Source organism: Vulpes lagopus, chromosome 15 (assembly GCF_018345385.1).
Source record: "Vulpes lagopus strain Blue_001 chromosome 15, ASM1834538v1, whole genome shotgun sequence".
Classification (NCBI taxonomy): domain Eukaryota; kingdom Metazoa; phylum Chordata; class Mammalia; order Carnivora; family Canidae; genus Vulpes; species Vulpes lagopus.
Genome location: NC_054838.1, coordinates 43563404 through 43587108, shown reverse-complemented (window position 1 = coordinate 43587108; position 23705 = coordinate 43563404). Strand labels below are relative to the sequence as shown.

Sequence of the window (23705 nt, the reverse complement as noted above, 5' to 3'; positions counted from 1 at the left end):
CATGTAGGCTGTCTTACATGTATATAGATCAATCTACAATGACACCTTGGTCTCTGTGTGATGAGGAACAGGGGCAGGGCGCAGGAACAGGCACTAAGGAGGGAGAAGGTGGCTGGAAAGGGAAGGCATCTCCAAGATGGTGCAGAAGAGGGGGAGAGCGTTCCGGCTCGGGCAAACAGTGTGTGCAAAGACTCTGAAGCAGAGAAGAGCTCAGCAAGAGGGAAGACCTTCAGGAGATGAAGGGAGGAGAGAGCCTGCAGGGATAGGCCCTGGAAGAGTTCCACAGGAATGTTCCCCCTCTCCTCTACCCAGCGCCTGCGAAGGGTTCCTTTCCACTCAGCCTTTGTGACGTAAGGCATATACAAGATGAGTTTCAAGTTAAGTGGGAGAGAGATAAGGAACACCAGCAAATGAATAACTTGGGATAAACAATAACAAGAGGATCAAATGGAAACCACCTGCCGGTGAATTCCACAGTCTGTGTGTTTGCTCGAAGTATCTACACTCAAGATGTAGCCTCTCCGGAGGCTTCGACTGAGTCCTACTGAAAACGGGGAAGGACCCAGGCTCCTCAGTACCAGTAGGGCAGTCGTTCTGAAACCTCACCTTTATCACAGTCACCTGAAGAGCCTGTTAAACAGCTGTCTGGGGAGTACTCTTCCCCCCAGATTTTCTGATTCAGTAGGTCAGGATGGGGCCCAAGAATTGCATTTCTAACAAGTTCCCAGATGACAGTGATGCTTCTGGTCTGTGGACCACACTTTGAGAACCACTGGTGTAGTACTTGGGGACCTCCATGTTTCTATGAACTCTGAATCCCAGCCTAAGAGGGAACAGGCCTCTGCCTGTTGTAGAAGAAGGATGAAGACCCAGCTTTCTGTCTTGAACTAGCATGCACCAAGTAGTGTCTCTCCTGTGGCAGGTGGTTTGGTACCTTGTCTCATTTCATGGATATGTCACATCGTGCTATTATCCATGTTTTACATGTGAGTGAAAGAGACTGGGAGGGATTATGTGAGTTTCCAGAGATCACATGATACATGGTTGACTCAGAGTCAGGATTCGAGCCTGTTGTCAGAGTAGAGCTCTTGTTCTTAACCACTGCACTGTGTTGCTTCCCAAGCCAGCAGTTCTTCCTCCCAGGTCTCCTAGACAGGAGGGATGCCTCTCCATCCTCCAGGCTGCAGCATCACCCCACTGGAAGCTCCCTGGGACCTGATCCTCAGGGCACGCAGTGATGAATCTAGACAGTCTGGACCTGAACTTAGTAACATACTAAGTTCTTCCCTTTCCTTATGGGAGGGAGCAGGATCCATGGAGCCCCCCACCCAAAAGCACCATGCTAGATAATTAATGTTCCAGAGGTAGTTTCAAATCTGTGGCACTCAATACTAAGTTAAGTATTCTAAGATAGAGGCTAAGGAGTCAGATGGGCCTGGGAGCGACTTCCCCTCTGCCACTTATCAGTTACACCACTGGTTAAGTTACCCGACTTAATTAAAATTCAGTTTTTCTTCTTTCACTAAGTAGCAATTATGGTAGCATCCACCTCAAAGTGCTGTGAGAAGTGCATGAGTCAGTTGCATGTGAATTGTAAAGCTCTCAGCACTGTGCTTAGCAAGCAGCACACACTTCATAATTATTAGCTATTATTACTAACCTGTTATCCATTTTCTTTCAAAATCTGGTCATTGTAAGAAGAGATTTAATTACTGTTGTGCTAGACACAGTTTCTTTTTGTTTACATTTCTAGAGTTTGGGCATATTTCATTGGTAGATCCAGGAAATGTGAATGATGGGCATTGTGATTTGAGTACCTCCTCTCCCCAACTAGGAAAAAAAAAACATTTCCAGATACCCTTAGAGACAAAACAGGAAAAATATAGGTTAGATTAGATATTTCAGGTAAATTTAAAATAATAAGTAACCATAGCAAAGAGTATTGATTAACGGAGTAATAGTAACTTGGATGGGAGGTTGGGATCAAGGGTCTAATGATACACTGTGCCAAATATTGGTCAATCTGTATGTGAGGCCACTGCTCAGTTTTCAATGCCAGGTTAGAGTGAAACCATCTTCCCCTGGAGAGCACTCAGCAGATGCTGAGCAGGATGGAATGGGGAAAGCAGAGGCATTAAGAAAGGTACATCGTGTGGAGAAGATGAAGATACAATTTGATTGCAATCTTCAAATATTTTGGTAGCTTTCTGAAAGGAAGAACAGACTTATTCTCCATTTGTCATATAACACTCTAGAGCATTGTTTTTCAAACAGTAGTTGGCAACTCATTAGTAGAAATTAGTTGAACAGGCTAAGCAGCATTTTAAAGAAGTAAAACAACATAATGGAAACTACCAGAAACAGCCAATCTAATAAGGACAATTACTATCCCATACAACTTCTGTCTCAGTTGTATGTATATCAAAATTTGTATGGTGTGAGTCTCAGTGTAAAGTGTATCCTGATGCTGGGTCACAGGGAGACAAATGTTGAAAGCTCTTTAAGACAAAACACGGACAACTGGGTGCAAGAAAGAGAAAGTCAGGTTTTAGTTCCTTGCAAAGAATCTGTTGTAATGATGATCACTGCATAGCAACACCAGGTTTCCTCAGGCAGCGGGACCCCCCCCCCCCCACATGCATCACTGCTCTGGTGGTGATCTAGCACAGACAGAGTGACCATACATTACAGGAGGAGGGCACTGAGTGTTCACTCCTAGGAGGACACTAGGATGTTCTGACTCTCCAAAAGAGAACAGACCTGAGCTTCTGTCACAAGCGAGAATGTAGAAAACCAAAACCTTAATATCCAGATTCCAGAAGTCACGTGGCCTATCCAGGAAGGGTTGCTCTGTGTTTATATGTTATACAAACAGAGCATGCATCAAATCCCTGAAGTTGTTTAGGACTTCTACAGTAGGAAGGATTAATTTCCAACATCCTTTTCTAATTGAGGTTATACAATAACTCAAACACTAGCAATCAGGTCTCATTGATAGAAGCACCTAAATGGAGTCCTATGTGGATTGAACACCTGATGATAGGAACCGAGCTGTGTTTTATCATGCCCCCTAATAGAGCAAGCTAAAATCCAATGCAAAGAACAGAATCCTACTTCCACACCTAGGGCTGCCAGAAAAAACACGTGACATGAGTTGCATTTGAATTTCAGAAAAGCAACAAAATTTGTTTTTATATGGTATGTCTCAAATTTTGAAGAGGACATGCATATACTTTAAGAAAAATTATTTGCTGTTCATCTAAAATTAAATTTAACTGGCTATCCTATAGTTTTGTTTGCTAATGCTGACAAATACCTGCCTACACTGGGTTATGTCCCTATATAATCTGACTTAGAGGATTCCTAGTCTCTCATTAGTAAACAATGTGGAATGTCAGTGCCAAGGAGCTGATAGTCCTAAAAAGCAACAATGATGCTAATAATGGAAAAAGGAGTGAAATTCTAAAGAACGTGTTGTTAGAGCTTTGTCCCACTGAACCCACTGTGCAGAATATAAGGATCTTTTGAGAACAGGACAGACTCCATGAGGTATCAGGCCTTGCCTGGCATTTAAGGAAGGAGTTAATGGGGTTACATTCTACATTTGTAGAATTTCCATGCCAAACCCCAGACGTATGGGGGGCGGGGAGGGGGAGCGTGGGGGGGGGGGCAGATTCAGCTTCACTCACCTGCTCTCCATTATTCAGCACTCAGTTCCTCCATCCCTAGAGGAGGAGCTATGACTGCCACCAGCTATTCTGAGACAGATATGATGCTATTCATGCCCAGTACCCTTGCTCTTGCAGGTCACGCTGGGAAGAACGGATCTCCTCCAGGAAGCCTGCCTGACCTCCCCTCGACCTCCATGATTGAATCAGGTTCCTCTTCTCTGGGATCCCAGGCCCTCCTTGCTACTTCCCTGATTGTGCTTTCCCACAATAATACTTACAAACACACACGGAATGCCAATTATGAGCTAAGCACTTTGCATATGTTATCCTATTTAATCCCTCCCAATTACCCTATGAAGTAGGTATTTGCATTCCCATATCACAGCTGAGTAAACTGAGGCCTACAGAATTTAGATAACCCTCCCCAGTCAGTAAGTACCCATCAGCTTGGAGGAGCCAGAGCTCCACCTTGTAAATTTTCTGTTAATTGGTCTTTCTCTCTGACTTAGGTCATTGTTTCTTTGAAGAAAGGATTGTCTTTTCACCCTCATGCCCCCAAGCTTAGCCTGCGGTGTATGGCAAGTCCTCTGGCAAGTGTTGTAAATAGGTCAGCCCATTTTTTTATAGTCAGATAGACCTGGTTGCAAGTCACAGTTCTGCCAAGAATCTGCCACTGAGGATCAGGAGTTTGTGTTCTCATAACTTACTCCAGAACTGAGGATGGTGGCTTAAAAACCCTAGCAGTGAAGAACAGAGCTGGGCTCAAGCCCTGGCTCTGCTACCTACCAGGTGTGGCTTGGCAGGTTCTTTAACTTGTCCAAGATTTAGTTCCCCATCTGTAAAATGAGGGAAATAATAGTACCTGCCTCATAGGATTGTTTCAAGACGACTGACATAAATTTCTTAGCAAGATACTCAATACGTGGAAAGCACTCGATGAGTATCAGCTCTTTTTATAACAGTGCATTTAAAACTCCCATTTCAACTGGAGTAAACACATTTTGGTTAACTACTGGCATATGTATTGCATGTTTGGAACATATTTTTTATTCAAAAGATCAGAACTTGGAGAAAATAAACCCTATCACGTAAATAATTCAAGGGAAGTTTATTTTAAAAGAATTAATCAAAGGAGAATTTGGTCTTTTTTAGTATGTACACAACACTGAAAGAGTTCCCAGAAAAGGAAAGAAATATCCATGAGAAGGTCACACTGGGCGTGTGCAATCAAGGTTGCCATGTTCAGTTGTGTAGGCTGTTCACTGTTCAGAGTGCCAGGCCGAGGGAATGAATGAGGTAGAGGTGGGGGGCTGAAATCTAGCTTGTACTTTACCCTCTAAACTGGGAACCCTTCTGCTCTTCATCAACTTGGAGGGGATGATTTTTTTTTCTAATTTGTTCAAATGCACTGTTTCAGCTTGTGGTGGCTCTAGCTTTTGTGGTTGATTCTTTTACCCTTTTCTCTCCTTTCAGTGTCACCAGATGAGCAGAATAGGAGAGGAGAAATGGGATGGAGTTCAGAGAAGGAAGACATATCTGAAAGTGACAAGGAAAGTCGGGGGGCAGGCACGGAGGAGGCAGCAAAAATGTTTAACATTTACTAAATGCTGGCCATTTGTCAGGCAGTGTACTGAGCCCTTTAGATGTGCTAACTCTTTTGATCCTACAGGACAAGGGGAGCCACTGGAGGTGAGGGCAGCAGGTGGTCACATGAGGCTAACCCACATGAGGGTCCCACAGGACAGAAAACCTCCTGTTATACTCTAGTCCACAGCAAATGTTCAGAATCTGGAATTCCTCGTTTGAGTTTGGGGGGGGGGGATGGTTTTAGAAGCCAAAAAGAAAATATTTTGTGTTAAGGAGATAGTCTTAAGTTCTCTGGCTGGACAACCACAAAAGCTACAATAATGGACTTCTTTTTTGGTTAACGGCCAGTGAATGGCAAACCTCTGGGTGACAGAAACACCAATGCCCTGGCAGGTTACACATCCCAGTGGTAGACCTTCCTCATCTAGTTCCTCTTCAGTCCCAAACTTTCTGTAGGGTTCATTTCAGACCAGATTCTGCACCCACAAGTCCCTTCTCTATTCTCTTAAAAACCCGAAGTTTCCATAAAATATTTACTATTAAACAGTGACCTGAAAGCATATGTGGTGCTCATGCCCACTGTTCCCAGCAGTGTTTAAAAAAAAAAAAAAAAACACCAAACCTCTGAGTTTGAAAATAAATCTTGCTACCAGGTGGTCAGTAATCTTGCCAAGTGTGGATTTGGGGGTACAAAGGCCACGGGGAGAGGCGAACTAAGCAGAGATAAATATATACACATATTTGACATTAAAATAACCACACATGTGTGCCATGATGATGAATGTCCATAACTAGTGAGCCGGTAATGAGTGTTTCAGCAGGCAGCACACAAAGCCACCCCTGAACATCTGTTTCCCCCATTTTGCCAAAGAGTGTTCTTTTTTTATCCTTTTTTATAATTTGACCTGTTCCATTTTCTGGCAGAGGGCCCTAGGAAGGCAAGCACTGCTTTTTCTGTCCTTATTCCAACTTCAGATGGGAAAAGAAAGGAGGGAAAGAGGGCAGGAAGGGGGAGGAGACAGACTTGGAGAAACAGAGGCATAGATGAGGCCCTGGAGGGAGACAGAGAGCAAGAGGCAGTGGGGAAGGGGGAGGGAGGAGGAAGAGAGTACAAGAGGTACCAAACCATTTTAATGTGCAAAACTGATGTGAGAAAAGCACAAACAGAAAGGACACATTCCAGAATGATCCAGGAAGAACGGGACCCAGAAACCATAATCACAGCACTCCTGAATAGGTCGAGCTGGTCACTAACACCTTCTAGATTCCAGTAGTGTGTAAAATTGATGAAATATTATTTTTTTAAAGATTTTATTTATTTATTCATGACAGACACACAGAGAGGGAAAGAGAGGCAGAGACACAGGCAGAGGGAGAAGCAGGCTCCATGCAGGGAGCCCGATGCGGGACTCAATCCTGGGTTTCCAGGATCCGGCCCTGGGCTGAAGGCGGCACTAAACCACTGAGCCACCCAGGCTGCCCTGATGAAATATTATTGTTTATAGGTAGCCACACCGTGTTTAACATTCAGAAATAACCAACACAGGCCTATATATTCCTAGTAAAAACATCTCTCTGGAAGCAGAATGCCCTTCCCATTTTCCTGTGTGTCTGTGTGCATGTGTGCGTGTGTGTGTGTGTGTGTGTGTGTGTGTGTGTGTGTGTGTGTTATCCCATTATTCCATATCTGCTTCCTCACTCTTCTGGTTAGCCAAGGTAAATAACCACTTATCCCCCAGAATTTATTATCATTTCCCTTTCCTGCTCCCTCCTGTCTCCCAACCAGAATGCCCTGAAATAAAGCTTCATCTCTTGCACAGTAGCATTTCACAAACAAACATCAGGAGCCTGGCAATGAATTTTATACGTGAGCCTGAGTCCACTTGTCCTCAGTTACATTCTCAGATTCCTCCCCAAGCTCCTACTGCCCTGCCCCAAATCACTTGCTGCAAAGGTTTAGTTTCCTTTAGGAATAGCAGGAGTGCCATCAGGGGAACCATAAGAGGTTTCCTGACACAGGGACTCTAGGCTATAAGAGCGGGACGTGAATGAAGGAAGAAGCTAGGAGAAATTTTTCTGATTGTTGCTTCAGATGCCATTATGGGAAATTCCTCTGAAGCATAGTGATGGTTGTTTGTCGGCCTAAAGACAAACAAACAAAAATGTGTGTGTGTGTATATATATATATATATATCTTGAGCACCTATCATCCCTGCATTTATTTGGCAAATATGTACAGCCATAGACTCTACCTTGCTAGTTCCTTTTACGTGATTTATCACATTCAACTTGCAACCAAATCGCCCTGGGGGGGAGGGCAACTTGTACAGTCTCCTCCCCAGGAAATAGTTTGGCTCTGAAGCCAGAGATTATACTTTTAATCTAAGGTTTGCCTCTAACTAGCTGTGTGACTTGGGGAAGATAATTCAGCCAGTGTGAGCCGCTGTTTCCTCCTCCATAATGTGACACTAATTCCTTCCGCTCCCTGGCGTTGTTCTGAGGATGAAATGAGCTGATCTCCCCAGCCAGATCAATCGTGGAAGAATCTGAGCTGCCCAATGCAGGCAACTACCCCACTGGGGAATGCTTCTGTGGCTGTTCTGTGAGAGCCAGGAGGCCGAGGCCGGCCCACACCCTGAGGCAGGGCGAGGTTTCCTGTAAAAGAATTGAATGTCCCTGCTGTCAGTCATCCTGAGAGAAAGCTACAGGGGAGTGAACACTCCCTCCCTCTCAGAAGCTGTGTCTGGGGTTGGGGTGAGAGGAAGGCAGGACAGACAGGCTTCCAAGGGTGGAGAAATCTGGGGTGGATGGCAGGCGGGGTGACTTGGCCCTGGCTGTTTGGGAGGCCAGCCAGCGAGGGGCAGATCACCAACCTGATCCCAGACCCTCGGTGGGTCTGGGCTTGTGTGGTAATGAGAAGGCCTCAGGCCCACTCTGAGGCTGGAAGAGTACAAAGTACAGTGGTATCCTCGTCCTTGCAGCCAGTAGACGGTAGGACGCAGGACGGTAGGACGGGGGAAACCAGCCCAGCTCCCAAGTGAATGCCACGCCTCCAGGTTCTGGTGTGAGCAGGGGCATTGCCAGCAATGGCTGGCATCGTGTGGCCACCAGTTTCTGAGGAATAGAGGACATGGAGCAGTTAACAGGGTGTCCACTGGCCTCAGTGAGGTATGTCTGAATTCCCACTCCCCTGACAAAAGGCTAGAGCAGCCAAAACTGATGGTGGGTGCAAATAAGTACTCCTGAGAATTCCTGGACATAAAATTGGAGGGCAGCCTTAGAGAAAGACTCGATCTGTTATTAATATGAGCCAGCGAATCCTCAGAAGTCGATATATTTGAGGGCATCCATGTGGGTGACATGCTTCAAACTCCAAGTGGAAAGCTGGGGTAGACAGATGGTTTCTATATGTAAAGTGCCCAGTAAAGAATAGGTGAATAATAAGCCCATCATCTTTCTCCTTATTTGTCTTCATATAGTGGAAAGGAAGAAACTTTGGTTGCAGGATACACTTGTCTTGGAACAGATTTGTTTGCAACTCTTGAGCATTGCTGTATCCTCCTAACGTGGCAGGCGGAGGGCAGATGAGCAACGATATTATTTAATTCATTCCGAAGGTTTTGACCATGCTTGAAGGTATCAGAACGCTTGCTTAGGGACATGAAATGAGTAAACGTTTCACAATGGTCTCTACATTTGAGCATTAGTCCGACAATGGATTCATTTCTCATTCCCATGGTCTGAGGCCAGTACTATTACCATCCCCATCCTGTCGGCCAGGACCCTAGCAGGAAATGGACGGTGTGCCCAGACTGTGCCTGAAGAGAGTCTAATGAAGGCACTGCTGACAAGAGTGTGCCAAGCAGGCTTAAGGGGAAACAAGCAGTGAAGGAGCCCCCTAGGGACAGCCATAGTGGGGAGCTGCTGCCAACCTAGGTCAGGAGAGGAGATTCCAGAATCCAGCAAGATCTGAATCCAGCTGTAAGAGAAGGTGACTGGAGGAGCTGTGGCCTAGGACAGCACAGCCTGCCAGGCAGGGAAAAAGCACCCTGACATCTCTCTTTCCACTGCCTCCCCTCACCCCGCCCCCATATCCTACCAGTTCCTCTCACTAGCCCAATCCCACTGGAAGCCAGATGACACATTCCAAAAGGTATGTTTTCCAGGGCACAGAGGAGAATGGCAAGGAGTGAGTGGGCCTGACAGAGCATCAGAAAACAGCTGACACATGGTTTTAGAGATTAGGAAATGGAAATCTAAATTAAGTAATTTGTGCAAGGTCAGGAAGCAAGGAAAAGGTAGAATAAAATTAAAGCCCACACAGTACAACTCCAAGTCCATGTTCATAACCACTAAGACAGGCTTCCTTTAAAAGCTAATTATCCAGCACCTCTTTCCACCTGAATCCCTCCCAATCATTCTCCTGTTAACTCCACCTTACTCCCACCCAAATTTCCCAGTTCCCGTGGAGCTAGGTGTGGCCACCTGCCTAAGGTCCAGGCCAAAGGAATATAGTGAAATGATGCGCCCAGCTTTTGGGTTGTGCCCTCTGTTTTCCTTCTCTGTCTTTCCTGTGGACTGGAATGCGAATGTGATGGTGGGGGCTGAAGCAGCCACCCTAGACCGCATGGAAGCCACATTTCAGGACATCAGAGCACAATGAAGCCACCACAGCAGCACTGGACTGCTCATGCTCTAAGTGAAAGAGAAATTAATTTGTTTCTTGTTTAAGTCACTGTCATTTCAGCTTTCGTTTTAGCCACAAACCAGTATCCTAAATAATAACGGAGACTGAGCACTTCTGTGGCCAGGATGGGGCTCCGTCATTGTGGTCTGAGCAATAGGACTGGTAGAGACTGCTGGCAATCACCAATGTGGGTGTTCTCTCCCTCCTGGCACATTAGTAGACTATGTCTCCCACCCTCCTCCATCTAGGTGAGGCTCAGGACTAGTTCTCACCTCTGGAATATGAAAAATGAGTATGTGACTTCCAGATTGACACAACTCAACTCTAGACTATAGGACAAGCAAGTAACACTGCCTGGATTGTGCTAAGCCACTGACATTCAGGTTTGTTTGTTACAGCAGTTCGCCTATCCTGACTAATTTTATACGTAAAGAAAGAGCTGCTGCACTTTGATAGACATCAATACTATATCACCCAGTGCTGCAGACTCAACTTGTATCTAAAGAAGACAAGGGGGTAGGCTGGGAAGCATGTAAGTTATTATTTTAAAGAAGTTATGCAAATGTTATCATTTATTCTAATAAACCCCATACATCCTGCTTGAATGAGGAAGATCAGAAATGCATAAGCAAACTCCTTCTCACAGTATACCGGCCCGGCCCTCAGTGGACTTACCCTGGTGGCTCGCAGGAATGCTACTTTCCAGAGCACTCCTTTTGGAACTCAGAGGGAAGTTCACTGGGTCTGAGCAGCAGCAACTGAGCTTACTGAGGTGTGCCAGAGGGTCAAGCAGCTCCAGAGGGCAACAGATTAGGAAGAGTGAAGGGAACATGGCCCCTGTCTGCTTTTGGATGGTGGGAGGGGACTATCCCCCATTCTTTCCAATGTTCAAATTTCCTAAAATAAGCATGTGTTACTTTTATACTAAAAAAAATGTTTTTTTATAAAGATTTTATTTACCTTTTTTTTTATCTTTATTTATCTGAAAGGGAGAGAGAGACAAACAAGCAGGGGGGGAGGGGCATGGGAAGAAGGAGACGCACACTCCCCACTGAGCAGGGAGCTGGACACTGAGCTCGATCCCAGGACCCCAGACCATGACCCACACTGAAAGCAGATGCTTAACTGACAGAGTCACCCAGGCACCCCACTAAAAAATGGTTTTAAAACTTTGACTTTTAAGAAAGGCAAAAAATAAACTGGATAAGCCTAAAGAAGGAATAAAAGAGAGAGAGATACAGGGCACAGGTCATGGATTCAGTCCCCAAAGCCTGCTTATAACAAGCAGAGGGGCCAATCTCAGAGATATGTACCTGAAAAGGCAAAGCATCCCAGCGGTGGCCCGCATTCATTTGTTCAACAAGCATTTACTGAAGCCAGGCACTATATGTGGCCGTTAGATTTACAAAGAATGAGGTGGCCACCGTCTAATACAAAAGCTCACAACTTCACCTACACATAAGAATCATTTGAAATTTTTATTTTATTTATTTTATTTTATTTTATTTTATTTTTAAGTAGGCTCCACGTCCAGCAACATGACCCTGAGATTAAGACCTGAGCTGAAAGCCAAAGTCGGACACTTAACCACCTGAGCTACTGAGGTGCCCCTGAAATGTGATTTTGAAAAAGCAATACACCAAAAAAAAACCCTGATGCTCAGGGCCACACTGCAGGAATGCTGATGTAACTGATCAGGGTTAACGCTTGGTCTCGGGACTTTGAATATACAGGGTTGAGGACATGGACACATGAGCTTAGTGTTGAAGGAGGGGTAGGGGCAAAGGAGAAGAAGGAGGAAGGGCATGCAGGCACAGGGAATGGAGCTGAATTGAGAGTACTGCCCTGTGGTTCAAATATAACTAGAAAGTTATAGTGGGTGGGGGTGGCACAGATCATGGAGGTCCTCCCATGCCTAACCAACTATCTATCTTCTAGGTAGTGGGGAGTGGATATAAGTTACTAGACAGGGGCAGACATGGTCACATCTGGGTTCATCTCAACTCTCCAGGCATTCTTTCCCGCTCAGATGGCCAGCACTTATGTCCATGGATGGGACCATAGAAAGGCAGTGAAGAGGCATAGGCTTTGCCTCCTCAGAAAATGGCACCATCACAGAGAGAGGGCTTCTTTCTGGATTCTCCATCATAGGCAGCCTTCTACACGCCACTCATCTAGGTAGGGATAGACTCCTTTTTCTACTTCCTTTTCAAAACCCCCTTTTTCCATAACCCAATTTCATTACATGATCTTGCTACAATACTGAGAATAAACCTGCTAAGGGGCCAGTGAAAATTTGGAGGTGATACCAACTGCCAATCATGCCACACAAGAAAGTAGTGGGATTGTCACCAAAGGCCTCAGATGAAAAACCATTCCACATGCTCTTCAGGGACAAATCACTAAATAATTCAATTGACCTAATCACCATCCCTGAGCATCTGTTTTTGGAGACCAGGGAAGTTGCAGAGAAATTTCTAGAAATAAAAATGGTATTGGTTAATAGGTGGGACAATTGATAAGAGCCATCCCACCCTTCACACACAGGAAATAAGTGCCTTTCAAATGAATAAGAATAATAAATAACAGCAGCAAGCACTTCCTGAGGACCTACACACACAACACATGGTACAAGGACTTTACATAGACTGTCTACAACATCTGTGCAATGTCTCCCCTTGGGTGGAGGAGATAACTGAGGCTCAGAGCAGTTTAGTCGCCTGCCCAAGGTTACAAGTAAGTGCAAAGATAGAATTCAAACTAAGTTTTTATTTGTTTGTTTTTAAAAAGGGAGAAAGAATGGAGGGGGAGAAGGGGCAGAGAGAGAGAGGGAGACAGAATCCCAAGCAGGCTCCACATCCAGCGGGGAGCCCAACTCAGGACTCAATCTCATAACCCTGAGATCATGATCTGAGCTGAAACCAAGAGTCGGACATTTAACTGACTGAGCCACCCAGGCGCCCCTCAAAGTAAGTTTTTATAACTTCCATCTACCTGTTCTCTAATATTCTGGCCAGGGGCTGACTCTGTGCTCATCTGTGTGCCAGAAAGAATGGCTGCTTGACAAGCTCATCAAATGCCATAAGAGGCATTTTTCCCACTGGGCTTCTGAAAAAAAAGCACCAAAAACTGTCATGACTCTTTCCAAGGGAGAAATGCCAGCTTCCTCTTTGATCTGAGCAGCATGGAAACAACGCAGTCCCATCCAGTGAGCTGCTCTCTCAGGGAAAGAATAACCCTTTGGAGACACCATGCACGCAAACAGCATGGCACACGAATACGAATAATAAGTACCCAGAGCTATGGACCTCTTCTGGCTTAGTGCTCCTCGCAGCATCTCAGGATGCTGGAAGTGGACGACACCTGAGAGGTCACCTGGCACAACCCCCACTCTTCAAAGGTGAGAAAACAGACTAGTTGACATATCTGTTAAGGACAAGGAAGCAGTGAGAACCCGGGCCTCAGGTTCTCAGACTGGTGTTTCCCATTCTCAGTCATCCTGCAATTTCAGGAGTCCCAGTAGGGAACTCCACAGTTCCTCTAACAGTCTCATCTCCTAATGAGAAACTGGGCATTTCCTGCAGGGGAACCGAAGAGAAAAAAGGTTGCCTTCTATTCCCTACCCCTAACGTGAAGGGCTACCCCATTTATTAGTGCCCAGGCACTGAGGGCTGTCCAGTCTGTTGCTCCTGGAAGTAGGTAGATCTGGAAATGAACAAGGTCAAACACCTTGTGAATGCGAACAACTTAGGAGTGATCCAGGCGGTTTCTCAGAGCGAGGAATGCTAAGCCTGCCACTGCTTATGCTTATCTATAATTTAACAGAACCAAATAGCTTCTGTCACACTGTAGAGTGCCAATGGGGGTGTCATTAATGCACAATTACACATGAGTGGAGCAGATCACCATGAATCTGCCCTCTTAATAAATCACTTCATGCAAAGCTATAGTTTGGATGTTATTTTCAGTTCATAAAAGGATTCACCATAGTGAGAGCCTTTAAAAGCTAGTTTTGTTTATGCATTTAATCTATGATGCCATTAATGGAGACACGACTGCCTCCCAACTGGTCAGAAATGCATCTGGTGAACAAAACAAGGTACTCTCCCCTGCCTCAGAATGACATCCTTGATCCAACCTATTTTGGGTGCCTGGCTTGCAAAAATGAACGGAAGTCATTGTTGCGGAGGTGGAATTTTACTTCAGGTGGAGTGGGCTGTGGTGAGGCCGCAGATCCCAGGAGGAGAGGCTGACAAGAAACAAGGCTGAGGATAATGTTACTGTGGATAAACGTTTTCAAACAGCTGTCATTCCATGCTAGGAAGGCCAGATATTCAAGCTGGTGATAAAAGAACAGCAAGGACAGATCTGACGGCCCAGATTGTTAGCAGCTCAACTACCCGGGAAAGAGAGGTGGGGAAAGAAAAAGAGAAAGAAACCACGGTGGCACGGAGCCAGCAGAGTGAGACTGGGGGCAGGAATATTTAGAGGGGTCCTGACAATGCAAATTTCCTCCTCTCCGCACAAGAAGTCTGCCTGTGACAAGAGTGTCGCAGTTCACCCACCACAATCTGTACTTACAGGGACAGGCACCACCAGAGGATGCGATGCCCTATTCCAGACCCCCACGGGCTGAAGGAGGAACGGAACGCGGGGCGTTAGGAACGCAGCTGCCCGGTGGGACTGGAGCAGCCCGTGGGGCCCTCGGCTTGGTTAGATTCGGGCTACGGACCGTCCTCACGACGTCCTTCCCGGGCAGAGCCAGCCGCGGCGCGTCCTTCCAGGCGGGACGGGTCCCGCGCTTCCAGAGGCCCAGGTCGGGGAGTCTCCTGCTCCTGCTCCTGGCTCCTCGGAGCCGCACGGCGGCCTGGACACGCGCGCACGCGCACACTCACGCCACACCTGGCACTTTCCCCGCCACCCCAGGGCACACGCGCCGGGAGAAGGCCGCTCCCGCCGCGCGGGGACCGTGACCGGGGCCCCTCGCCCCCTCCCCGCCCCCTCCGGCTGACCCGGGGTCCCGGGCGGAATCGGCGGGGGCGAGAGGGCGCGACTTACCTAACTCCTCCGGGCTGCAGGGCGCGGGAGAGGCTTCCACGAAATCACTGTCTGCAGGAAGAAAGGGAAGAAGCAGAAAACAAAACCAGAATCGCAGGGGTTCGGGGCAAACCGATCAAGCACCTGCTACCGCGCAAGCCCCCGGGAAAAGCGCGGGTTTCTCCTTCCCGGAGGTCGGAGTTCGTGAACCCGGGGGCCGGGCGGGCTTCGGGACCCCGGTCCAGGGCGGGTGAGAAACGGGCGCGGCGACCTGGGCCCGGGGTCCGCGCGTCCCCCGCCCCGGCAGGTGCGCGCCAACTTTCCGCGGGCGCGACCTCATCCTCCGCCCTCAGCCCGCGCACCGCAGGGCGGCGCCCGCCCGGCCTCGCGCCGACGCCCCGGCGCCCACGACCCGCGAAGTTTGGCTGCGGGGCGGGAGCCGGGGCCGGGGCCGGGGCGGGGGCCGGAGCGGGGGCCGGAGCCGGGGCCGGCGGCGCGGCAGGGGCGGCGCCGAGCTCCCCGCGCGCATCCCCGCCGCCCGTTGCTAGGCGACCGCGGCCCGCTCTCCCGCTGCAAGCGCGCGGCCTCCAGTCCCGGGGGGGGGGGGGGTCCTCCCCCGTCCCGCGTCCCCGCTCCCGCCCCAGCTGACCGTTTATTGAAAACCCGAGCGGAACCAGCTCCCAAAGGATTCCTGCCGTCTGTGTTAACGTCCGCCCTGCCCCGTGCTCGGGGAGTCCTTTGCTCCGGGCTTCTCGAGGAAATGCAGGATTTTCAGAGCTCGGATCTGTCTTGCTCCCAGCGCAGAAGGAGCTTCTGGCGCCCCAACCCCTTCCTTCATGTCGAACCTGAATTCTAACCGCAGTCCAGGCAATATTTCCTCCCCTCCCGGGACCACCTGGTTCACACAGTGGAGGTACCGAGTCTCCATTTCACAGGTAGGGCTACTGAGCCTCTGAAGTTAAATGACGTAGGGACAGGACCGCAGGGCGCTGGGATTGTGTCGGTGTCTGCACGGTCTGAGGGAAGCAGAGCGGCGCTTCTACTACTACATGAAGAGTGGAGTGGTCCCAAATACAGGATGCAGATCTAGAAGTTACAGTCTGAGAGTCCCCGTTGCAGGTCCTGAAGTAATTCCTGTTAGATTGGGGAAGTTCCTTCTCTGGGTCCCTGCCTCAATAACTTGGGCAGATGCATTTTGCATTTTCCCCCAGGGCTGACTGACTGCTCTGCCTGGGATGGCTCTGGGATGTAGGGATGTGCTCCAGAGAGCCAAGAACCGTGCTCTGATGCCAGGGAGAGTTAAGGGAAGAAGGAAGGAGTAAACTTGGGAAATGGTTGTCCCTTCTCCATGCTTGTCCTTGGAGACTGACCCTGGGAGTCAACAGTCCCGGCAACCTCCAGGAAGCCGTCTATAGTCTCAGAGCGACCAGATCACCAGCTGCAGCAGCCTGACAGCCTGGGATCTGTGCCAGTGCACTCCAGTTCTGTAAACACTTAACCATCTTTGGGTTTTCCACTGTCAGCTTCCAGTTTGCAAATTACCTGGGAGGACAGAAAGAAGCCACCACGGCCGGCCAGCCGTTGCTCCTGGAGGACTGGCAGGGAGGCAGGGCGCGGCTTCAGCCCTGAGATGCCTAGCCTCTCTCTGTGCTCTTCTTTTTTCCCCACTCCGGACATTTAGAGCTCCCAAATCCAAGACGTGAATGTGCTTGGGTGACTGTTTACAGGTGTCACTCCATCTCCTCTCACCTCTAGAATCTTCCCATTTGCCCTCAGGAATTCATGGTTCATCACCAACTCAATCCCCCATATCCTCAGCCTTTTCCCTGTTTCTTTGAATTTCTTACTCTGAAAAAGTAACCTGACTCTCCCTGGATATAACAGACCATGTTACCCACCCCCTCTACTTACTGCAGCCATCTCTAGACTCGGGTTATTCCACCTCATTCCTTGAAGATATGTAACAGTTAGATCACTGTCACTTTCCCCAGTTCCATTCTTATGATATTTCTTTTTTTTTTTTAAGGATTTTATTTATTTACTCATGAGAGACACAGAGAGAAAGAGAGAGGCAGAGACACAGACAGAGGAGAAGCAGGCTCCATGCAGGGAGCCTGATGTGGGACTCGATCCCAGAACTCCAGGATCACTCCCTGGGCCCAAGGCAGGCGCCAAACCTCTTAGCCACCCAGGGATCCCCATTCTTGTGATATTTCTTATTTCTGAATCTACACAGGGGATTCTTCTCATACTCTGGTCTCTCACCTCTTCAACACTATCTCCTTTCCTTGACCTCTTCCAGCTATCCCAGCTCTCTGCTCTCCTAGTGACACCATCCATAATCTCAACATGAAGCATTTTACTCTCCACCCACCACTTCCTACCTTTCCAGTCCACTCTGTTATCTTACTCCAATGTCCCTTTGACCCTAGCAGCACCTATGATTTGCTTATCCCATGATCTTTTCTCTGCCCCTTATTCCCCTCATGACCCCTCTTCTTCCTTTATCCACCTTAGTTTCTGGGTTCATTATTTCTTTTCTCTTTTACCATCCCCTCTCTCCGCACTACTTACATCTTCAGATTCATCTCCCCCCACCTCTTCTCTCCATACTAATTACCTGGAAAAACCACAACCCTGATAAAATCTGATTCTCCACTTTCTATCTGTCAGCACCTGGCTAAACATGATTGGAGAAGCATAGCATCATGCTTTATTTTCAGTTCATGATCGCTGACCTCAAGTGGACCTATGTACAGCTCAGCAGTCCCTCTCCATTTGCCTACACTACTTCTCCTTCTCCTCTTCTGTTACCATGCGTGAACCATCTCTACTCTATCTAAGGCCACTTCCTCCATTGTGGAGATCCTGTCCCCCCTCATGTGGCTTTCCCCCTTCCTACCTAAATTACTGTTTTCCTCTGTCCTAGGTCATTCCCATCAGTATACAGACATCCTATTATGTTCACTCTTCCTTGATGAAGGTCGCCTCCCTCCCCAGCTACAGCTCCCAATTCTCAGCTACTCTCTATAACAAAAATCATCAGAAGAATCATCTACACTCACTGTGTCCCACCCCCCCTTTGTTTATGCTCTTAAAGGCAAACAAGCTTTTAGTTCACCGCTCTTCCAAAGTAGCTCTTGCCATGGTCAAGACTGCCTTTGCCATTGTGAATCCCAATGGTCAGTTCTTCGTCCCAATAGCAACTTTTGATCCACTGATCCTATGTGTGAATGGACTCAGGTTACCATCTGCAAGATTAGTCTCCTCCATTTCCCCACCTTACTGAGAAGCAATTAGTCTTTGCATTCTAAGAGAGATGATCTACAGAGGGCTTTGTTTGGGGTCAGCTAGACCTTGGTTCTGACATCAGCTCTGCTACTAATTAGTAATTTAATTTCTGCAAGCTTTAGTTCCTCTAAAAATGGAAATAATAATCACACCTAATGCATAAGGTTATGTGGTCAGAGTGCAATAAACTAGTGCGCTTAGAGCCCCCAGGAAAGACACTGTCACATTGTGAAAATTAGGTAATATATTAGTTATCATTGGATGGCAAACTCCTTTACAGCTGAGGAAATGGCTCTTTTCTTTCCTTTAACAACTTTGAGTTGCTGAAAGGAGTCCCTAACCACAGAGTATGCTTCAAATTAAGGGCAAGGCCACATTGCCCTTACTTTTAGTTGTGTTCTAAGAGTTGGCTTGAAGGTGGGTTAGATGGAACCGGGAGAAGGCTTCCCCAGGGGAAAAGCAAAAGAAATGTTCTACTTGGCAATTAGGTTCTGGAGCCTGCCAAACTGTTCTACCTCACAATGGTATCTATCCCTCTACTTTTCTGAATCTACACAGGGGATTTTTTTTTTTTTTTTTTTTTCTTAAACAAGGACTTTCACATTAACCATAGTACAAGTATAAAAAAAAAATCAGGAAATTTACATTGGTAGAATATTGTTAATCTACAGATATTCAAATTTTGTCAATTGTCCCAATAATGCCCTTAGCAAAAGAAAAATGATCTTTTTCTGGCTGGGGATCCGTTGTCCTGTCTGTTGTTTCTACTCATCCGGAGGAGTTCCTCAATATGTCTAGATTGTCTTTAGTGACTTTGATGATTTTGAAGAGTGCAAGCCAGTAATTTTGTAGACTGTCCCTCTATGGGTTTGTTTGATGTTCTCTCACGATTGAATTCAGGTTCTGCGAATTTCCGTGTCATGAATGCTACAAAATTGGTTAGTGCTTTTCTTATCACCTTATCAGGAGGCGCCGAGACTGCCGCGCGGGAGGGACGCTGCCCGGCCCTTGGGGGGTCTCCTTTCGGGTGTCGCCCTCCCCGCGTGTGTCCTGGGTCCTCTGCTTCCCAGGGGCCGCCTGCCTCGCCCCGTCCCTCGGAGCCCGCCAGGCGGGGTGGCGAGGCCTGGGGGCCCTGGGCCCCGCCCGTCTGCAGCCCCTGCGGCTGGAGCCAGAGACGGCCCCCAGCTCGCGCGTGGACGGATTCACTTGTGGTCACCTCTTCTCTCTGCTTTGGTTTGTTTGGAATCTAAATAAAACGACTTTATGAGAAGCTAAAAAAAAAAAAAAACAAAAACAAAACGTCTGTAGCTCCTGGGACAGCGGGTGTCCTGCTCCACCTGCCAGGCCGAATTTCTATTCTCCTAACAAGGACATGGGGGTAGGCAGTGACTCCCATGTCCTTCAAGGGCAGAGGGCCCTTGCCACTCCCGACCCCCAACTGTCATCAGCCTGTGGCAGCCCCCACCTCCCCTTCTGGGTCTTAGGGCAGAATCCATGGAGACTACTTCCAGAAAGCATCCGGCTCCTGGGTTATAAATTAATTCTCCAGTCCCGAGGCACCTGGGGCCCCACCCTCCCTGGGTTCTGCCTCTTGAGGAGCAGCCTGGGGTCAGGGCTGGGCCCTGGATTTATCCACCCCTCCTAGGTAACACCCATTTTTACTTTATTTTTGTTTGTTTTTCTCCGTGTGTGTGTGTATTTCCTAATTTATTTACCTCCTGCCGGCGCCGGGAAAATGGAGGCCGTGATAGAGAAGGAATGCAGCGCGCTCGGAGGCCTCTTCCAGACCATCATCAGCGACATGAAGGGGAGCTATCCAGTGTGGGAAGATTTCATAAACAAAGCAGGAAAGCTACAGTCCCAGCTTCGGACCACAGTAGTAGCAGCAGCTGCCTTCTTGGATGCCTTTCAGAAAGTGGCCGACATGGCGACCAACACACGTGGGATCCCTGGGTGGTGCAGCGGTTTGGCACCTGCCTTTGGCCCGGGGCGCAATCCTGGAGACCCAGGATCGAATCCCACGTTGGGCTCCCTGCGTGTGGAGCCTGCTTCTCCCTCTGCCTGTGTCTCTGCCTCTCTCTCTCTGTGTGACTATCATGAATAAATAAATAAAATCTTTAAATAAAATAAAGATTTGTATAAAAAAATTAAAAAAAAAAAAATAGAAAAGCATCCCACTTCCCCCCAGAAGTAAGTCAAGTGAGTCTTCCAATAGTCATGTTTCTCCTTGAAGGAAAAAATGACTTAACAAAATAATCAGATCTCCGACTGGATTAATCAGATGTCTACCTTAACTGTAAAGGAAAAAGAATCTTAATAAAATGCCCCCTAAACTTCAATTTGTTCCTATAAATGGATGTCTTATAAGCCAAGAAATTTCCTTACATCCGAATTTCCTAATCACCTGAAGATTAGTGAGAAAATATTTTTCTTGTTTTGATATTTGCCATTGAAAAAAAATTAAATATATATGATTCCAATTTCCTATCTTAGGAAGTAGAGCAGAGCAAACAATATTTCCTCTTATTCAAACATATATGGGTTTTACCGTGCTTCCAGGACTGGGCTAAGCACTGCAGATGCAAAGGTGACCAGAGCAGATTCCTGCCCTCCTGTCACTTCCCATCTAATAAGAGTTTTAAAAAGATGACAGAGGATCTTTCTGAACCTCAGGTAGTGTCCTAAGTACCTATGTATGCTTGACTTTCATAGTTCTCTTATAAAGAAATGGTTCTGCTGGAGGGTCACTGATCTGTAAAGGACAGTGCACAAGCTTATAGTTGGAGGCTCAGCTCTGTCAATTTTTAGAAGACATTCTCAGAGATGTTAGTAAACATCTCAGAACTTTGGAGTCCTAACTTATTTCACTGGATTGTCAGAATCCTGACAGTAAAATCTGAGACAGAGCACACACTGTGCCTGACACAGTGGTGGATGCTTAGTGAATGTGCCTTTCTCTCCAACATAGAGGGCCTGACCATGCCGGAGTCCCCTCTTTTGACTGTCCTAGAAGAGAGCAATCTTCCTGCACCATGGCATCTGCATCCTCCTATTTCTGGGGCAACATTTATTAGAGAGTGGGGCACGTGGGGAGAAAGTGGCAAGGAGGAAATATTTCTGGGGCTCAAGGTGAACTATTTCTGGCACTCAGGTTTTCTATTGAAACAGATTACACAAGGGGCTAAGATCTAATGTCCACTCTTACTATTGTTTGCTACATCATGAGTTGAATAGGTGTGGGGAGCTAGCCTGGGAAACCATCCCCTAGCTTTAATATTCATTTGTATGTATGTTCATATATATAAATCAATTGTTATTATATAGACAAATAATATATGTTCAAGGTAAAGGAAAAATTCAGTACAGGTGAGTATAAACTAAAAAAATGAATTCCTCTTTCCTATCCCAGTCTCCATCCCCAGACTGAAATACCATCCACAGCTTCCTGTGTGTCCTGGGAGAGAATTTTTTAGGCATATTCAAATGCATATAGGAATTGTTTAAACAAGTTACTATCATACTACAGCTTCCAGATTAAAGGCAATACATTTCTAAATGAAGTGTTGGTCCAACTCCAATCATAAACTGGGGTATGACTATTTTCTTTTTAGTAGGGCAAGAGAGTGGGCAAAAAAACAGAGAGAAAATGTCCTATCTACTAGTAGAAAACAGTACAATTTTGAACAAAATGTAGACTTTGGAAGGATCCTACTTCAGTTATCTGGAAAGCTCCAGCCTCACTCCTTGGTGAATGAAGTATGATCATATAGTAACATTGGCTCTAACTCTAGGATCAAAGGATTTCTTAGCTCCATCTCTTGAACCAAGAGCAGATGCTTTTGGGGTGGCTAGAATAGTGCTCTGAGCACAAGGCCCATCACTAGTACCCTGCTGAGTGGGCGGGGGCTGCATCGTGGCCAGGCTATGCCTGCTGCACTCTGGGAATGCCATCATCCTCTGACCAACTCTGCTGCACAGGTGCCAGGGCTCGCCTTGGCCACAGGCTCTACTTGTGGGGGGGGGGGGGAAGGCCAGAGAGTGGGCCCCCGTGGCTGTCTCCAGCCAGCCTTTATAGGCTGCTCTGACTCTGGGGTCCCCAGACACTACACAACTCCTTGGTCATTGGAGAAGAGGAGGAGATGACAGTCTCATACAGGTATAGCTTCTTCCTCCAGGAAATGGGCTAGGGCCTAATGCCACACAGGGAGACTTAATTACAGCTAAAGTGTGTTATCAATTCCCTTTATTCTATAACAAGTTTGAATGATAGCCAGAGGCTGCTGGGATTTGTGCACATCCTTCCCAACCCCGGCCCCTGGAAGGACACCGATTTCAAGCATGAAAGACATAAAGAAGGGGGCTGAGCCCTCTCTCTGCCTTCCTCTCCTCCCTGGCATTGCCCTCTGCTCATCTTCTCGGCAGGTAGCCTTCTGTCTCCTGGAGGCCCTCCGCTAGTTCACAGCAGAGCAGCAGAGAAGCAATGCCCGCCCTTCCTCCCCCCTGCTCCCTAGGGAGTGTGGGCAGGACTGATTTAGGAGGGAACACTGGGGCTGAGGCTGCCTGAGCACAGCAGGACTCTCTTTTGTTATCCAGTCTCTTATCTGCATCCTCTTAGGATAGGCCAACCAAGGACAAATGTAGGTATGCCCACCCATAAGCTTTCGTCAGAAGGAAGTTTGCACTTAATTGGTCACAGCATTGGCTCCAGAGCAGAAAGAACTCCAGGGCCCGAAGGACATCTTCCCTCCTCCTAGAGTTTAATACATGTGTATATCTTTAATACATGTGTATGTGTATAAATACATATATATTTTAAGCACAAGCCAACTTCTTTATAATTCTCAATGAGACAGAAGAAGAAAACTTAGTTGCTTTAGTTCCCTTAAATGAGAATCCAAACCTAAGACAACTGTTTTAAGTGTTTTAAGAGTTTTAACTGTTTTATACCTTCCAGAAGAAAAAAATATATGGGTTGCATGGAAAGAGTAGTTAACTATCTTGCACCTGAGAAAAAGTCATTATCCTTAGCAAAAACAACACAAGCCAAGAGATGATACGATACTGAATCTACAGGAAGTCAAGGATTAATTTTGGTAAAAATGTTAACTACGTTCTCTGAAAAAAACCCAAATACCAATGCACTAGGCACTACTAACAAGATGGAAGTGTTTCAGGAAATACATAAACAAATTGTATCCATCCGCCCCTCCAGGATTCCTATTACTAAGTATGGAACAGAGATGAAGATTTAAAAGATTCTTCACTCAACATCATATCAAAGGAAATAAACTCAGGCTGAGCCAAGAAGCTACTGGAAGGTGTATTTGGACATGAATCAGAATAAAGAACCATTCCAAAAATACACACAGAAAAAGGTCCCTGTGGGGGGAAATCGTATACTTCCAACTCGAACTCAGTTGGATCTATAGAGT

General features: G+C 47.0%; 1 protein-coding gene across 1 annotated transcript in view; it reads right to left on the bottom strand.

Moving 5' to 3' along the window:
* AMOTL1 (angiomotin like 1) overlaps positions 1-23705 on the bottom strand; it is a 156814-nt gene that overhangs the window by 107390 nt on the left and 25719 nt on the right. Inside the window, exon 3 of the mRNA XM_041729970.1 lies at positions 15004-15054. Coding sequence (XP_041585904.1) covers positions 15004-15054 — 51 coding nt within the window. The remainder of the gene's footprint in view (positions 1-15003; positions 15055-23705) is intronic.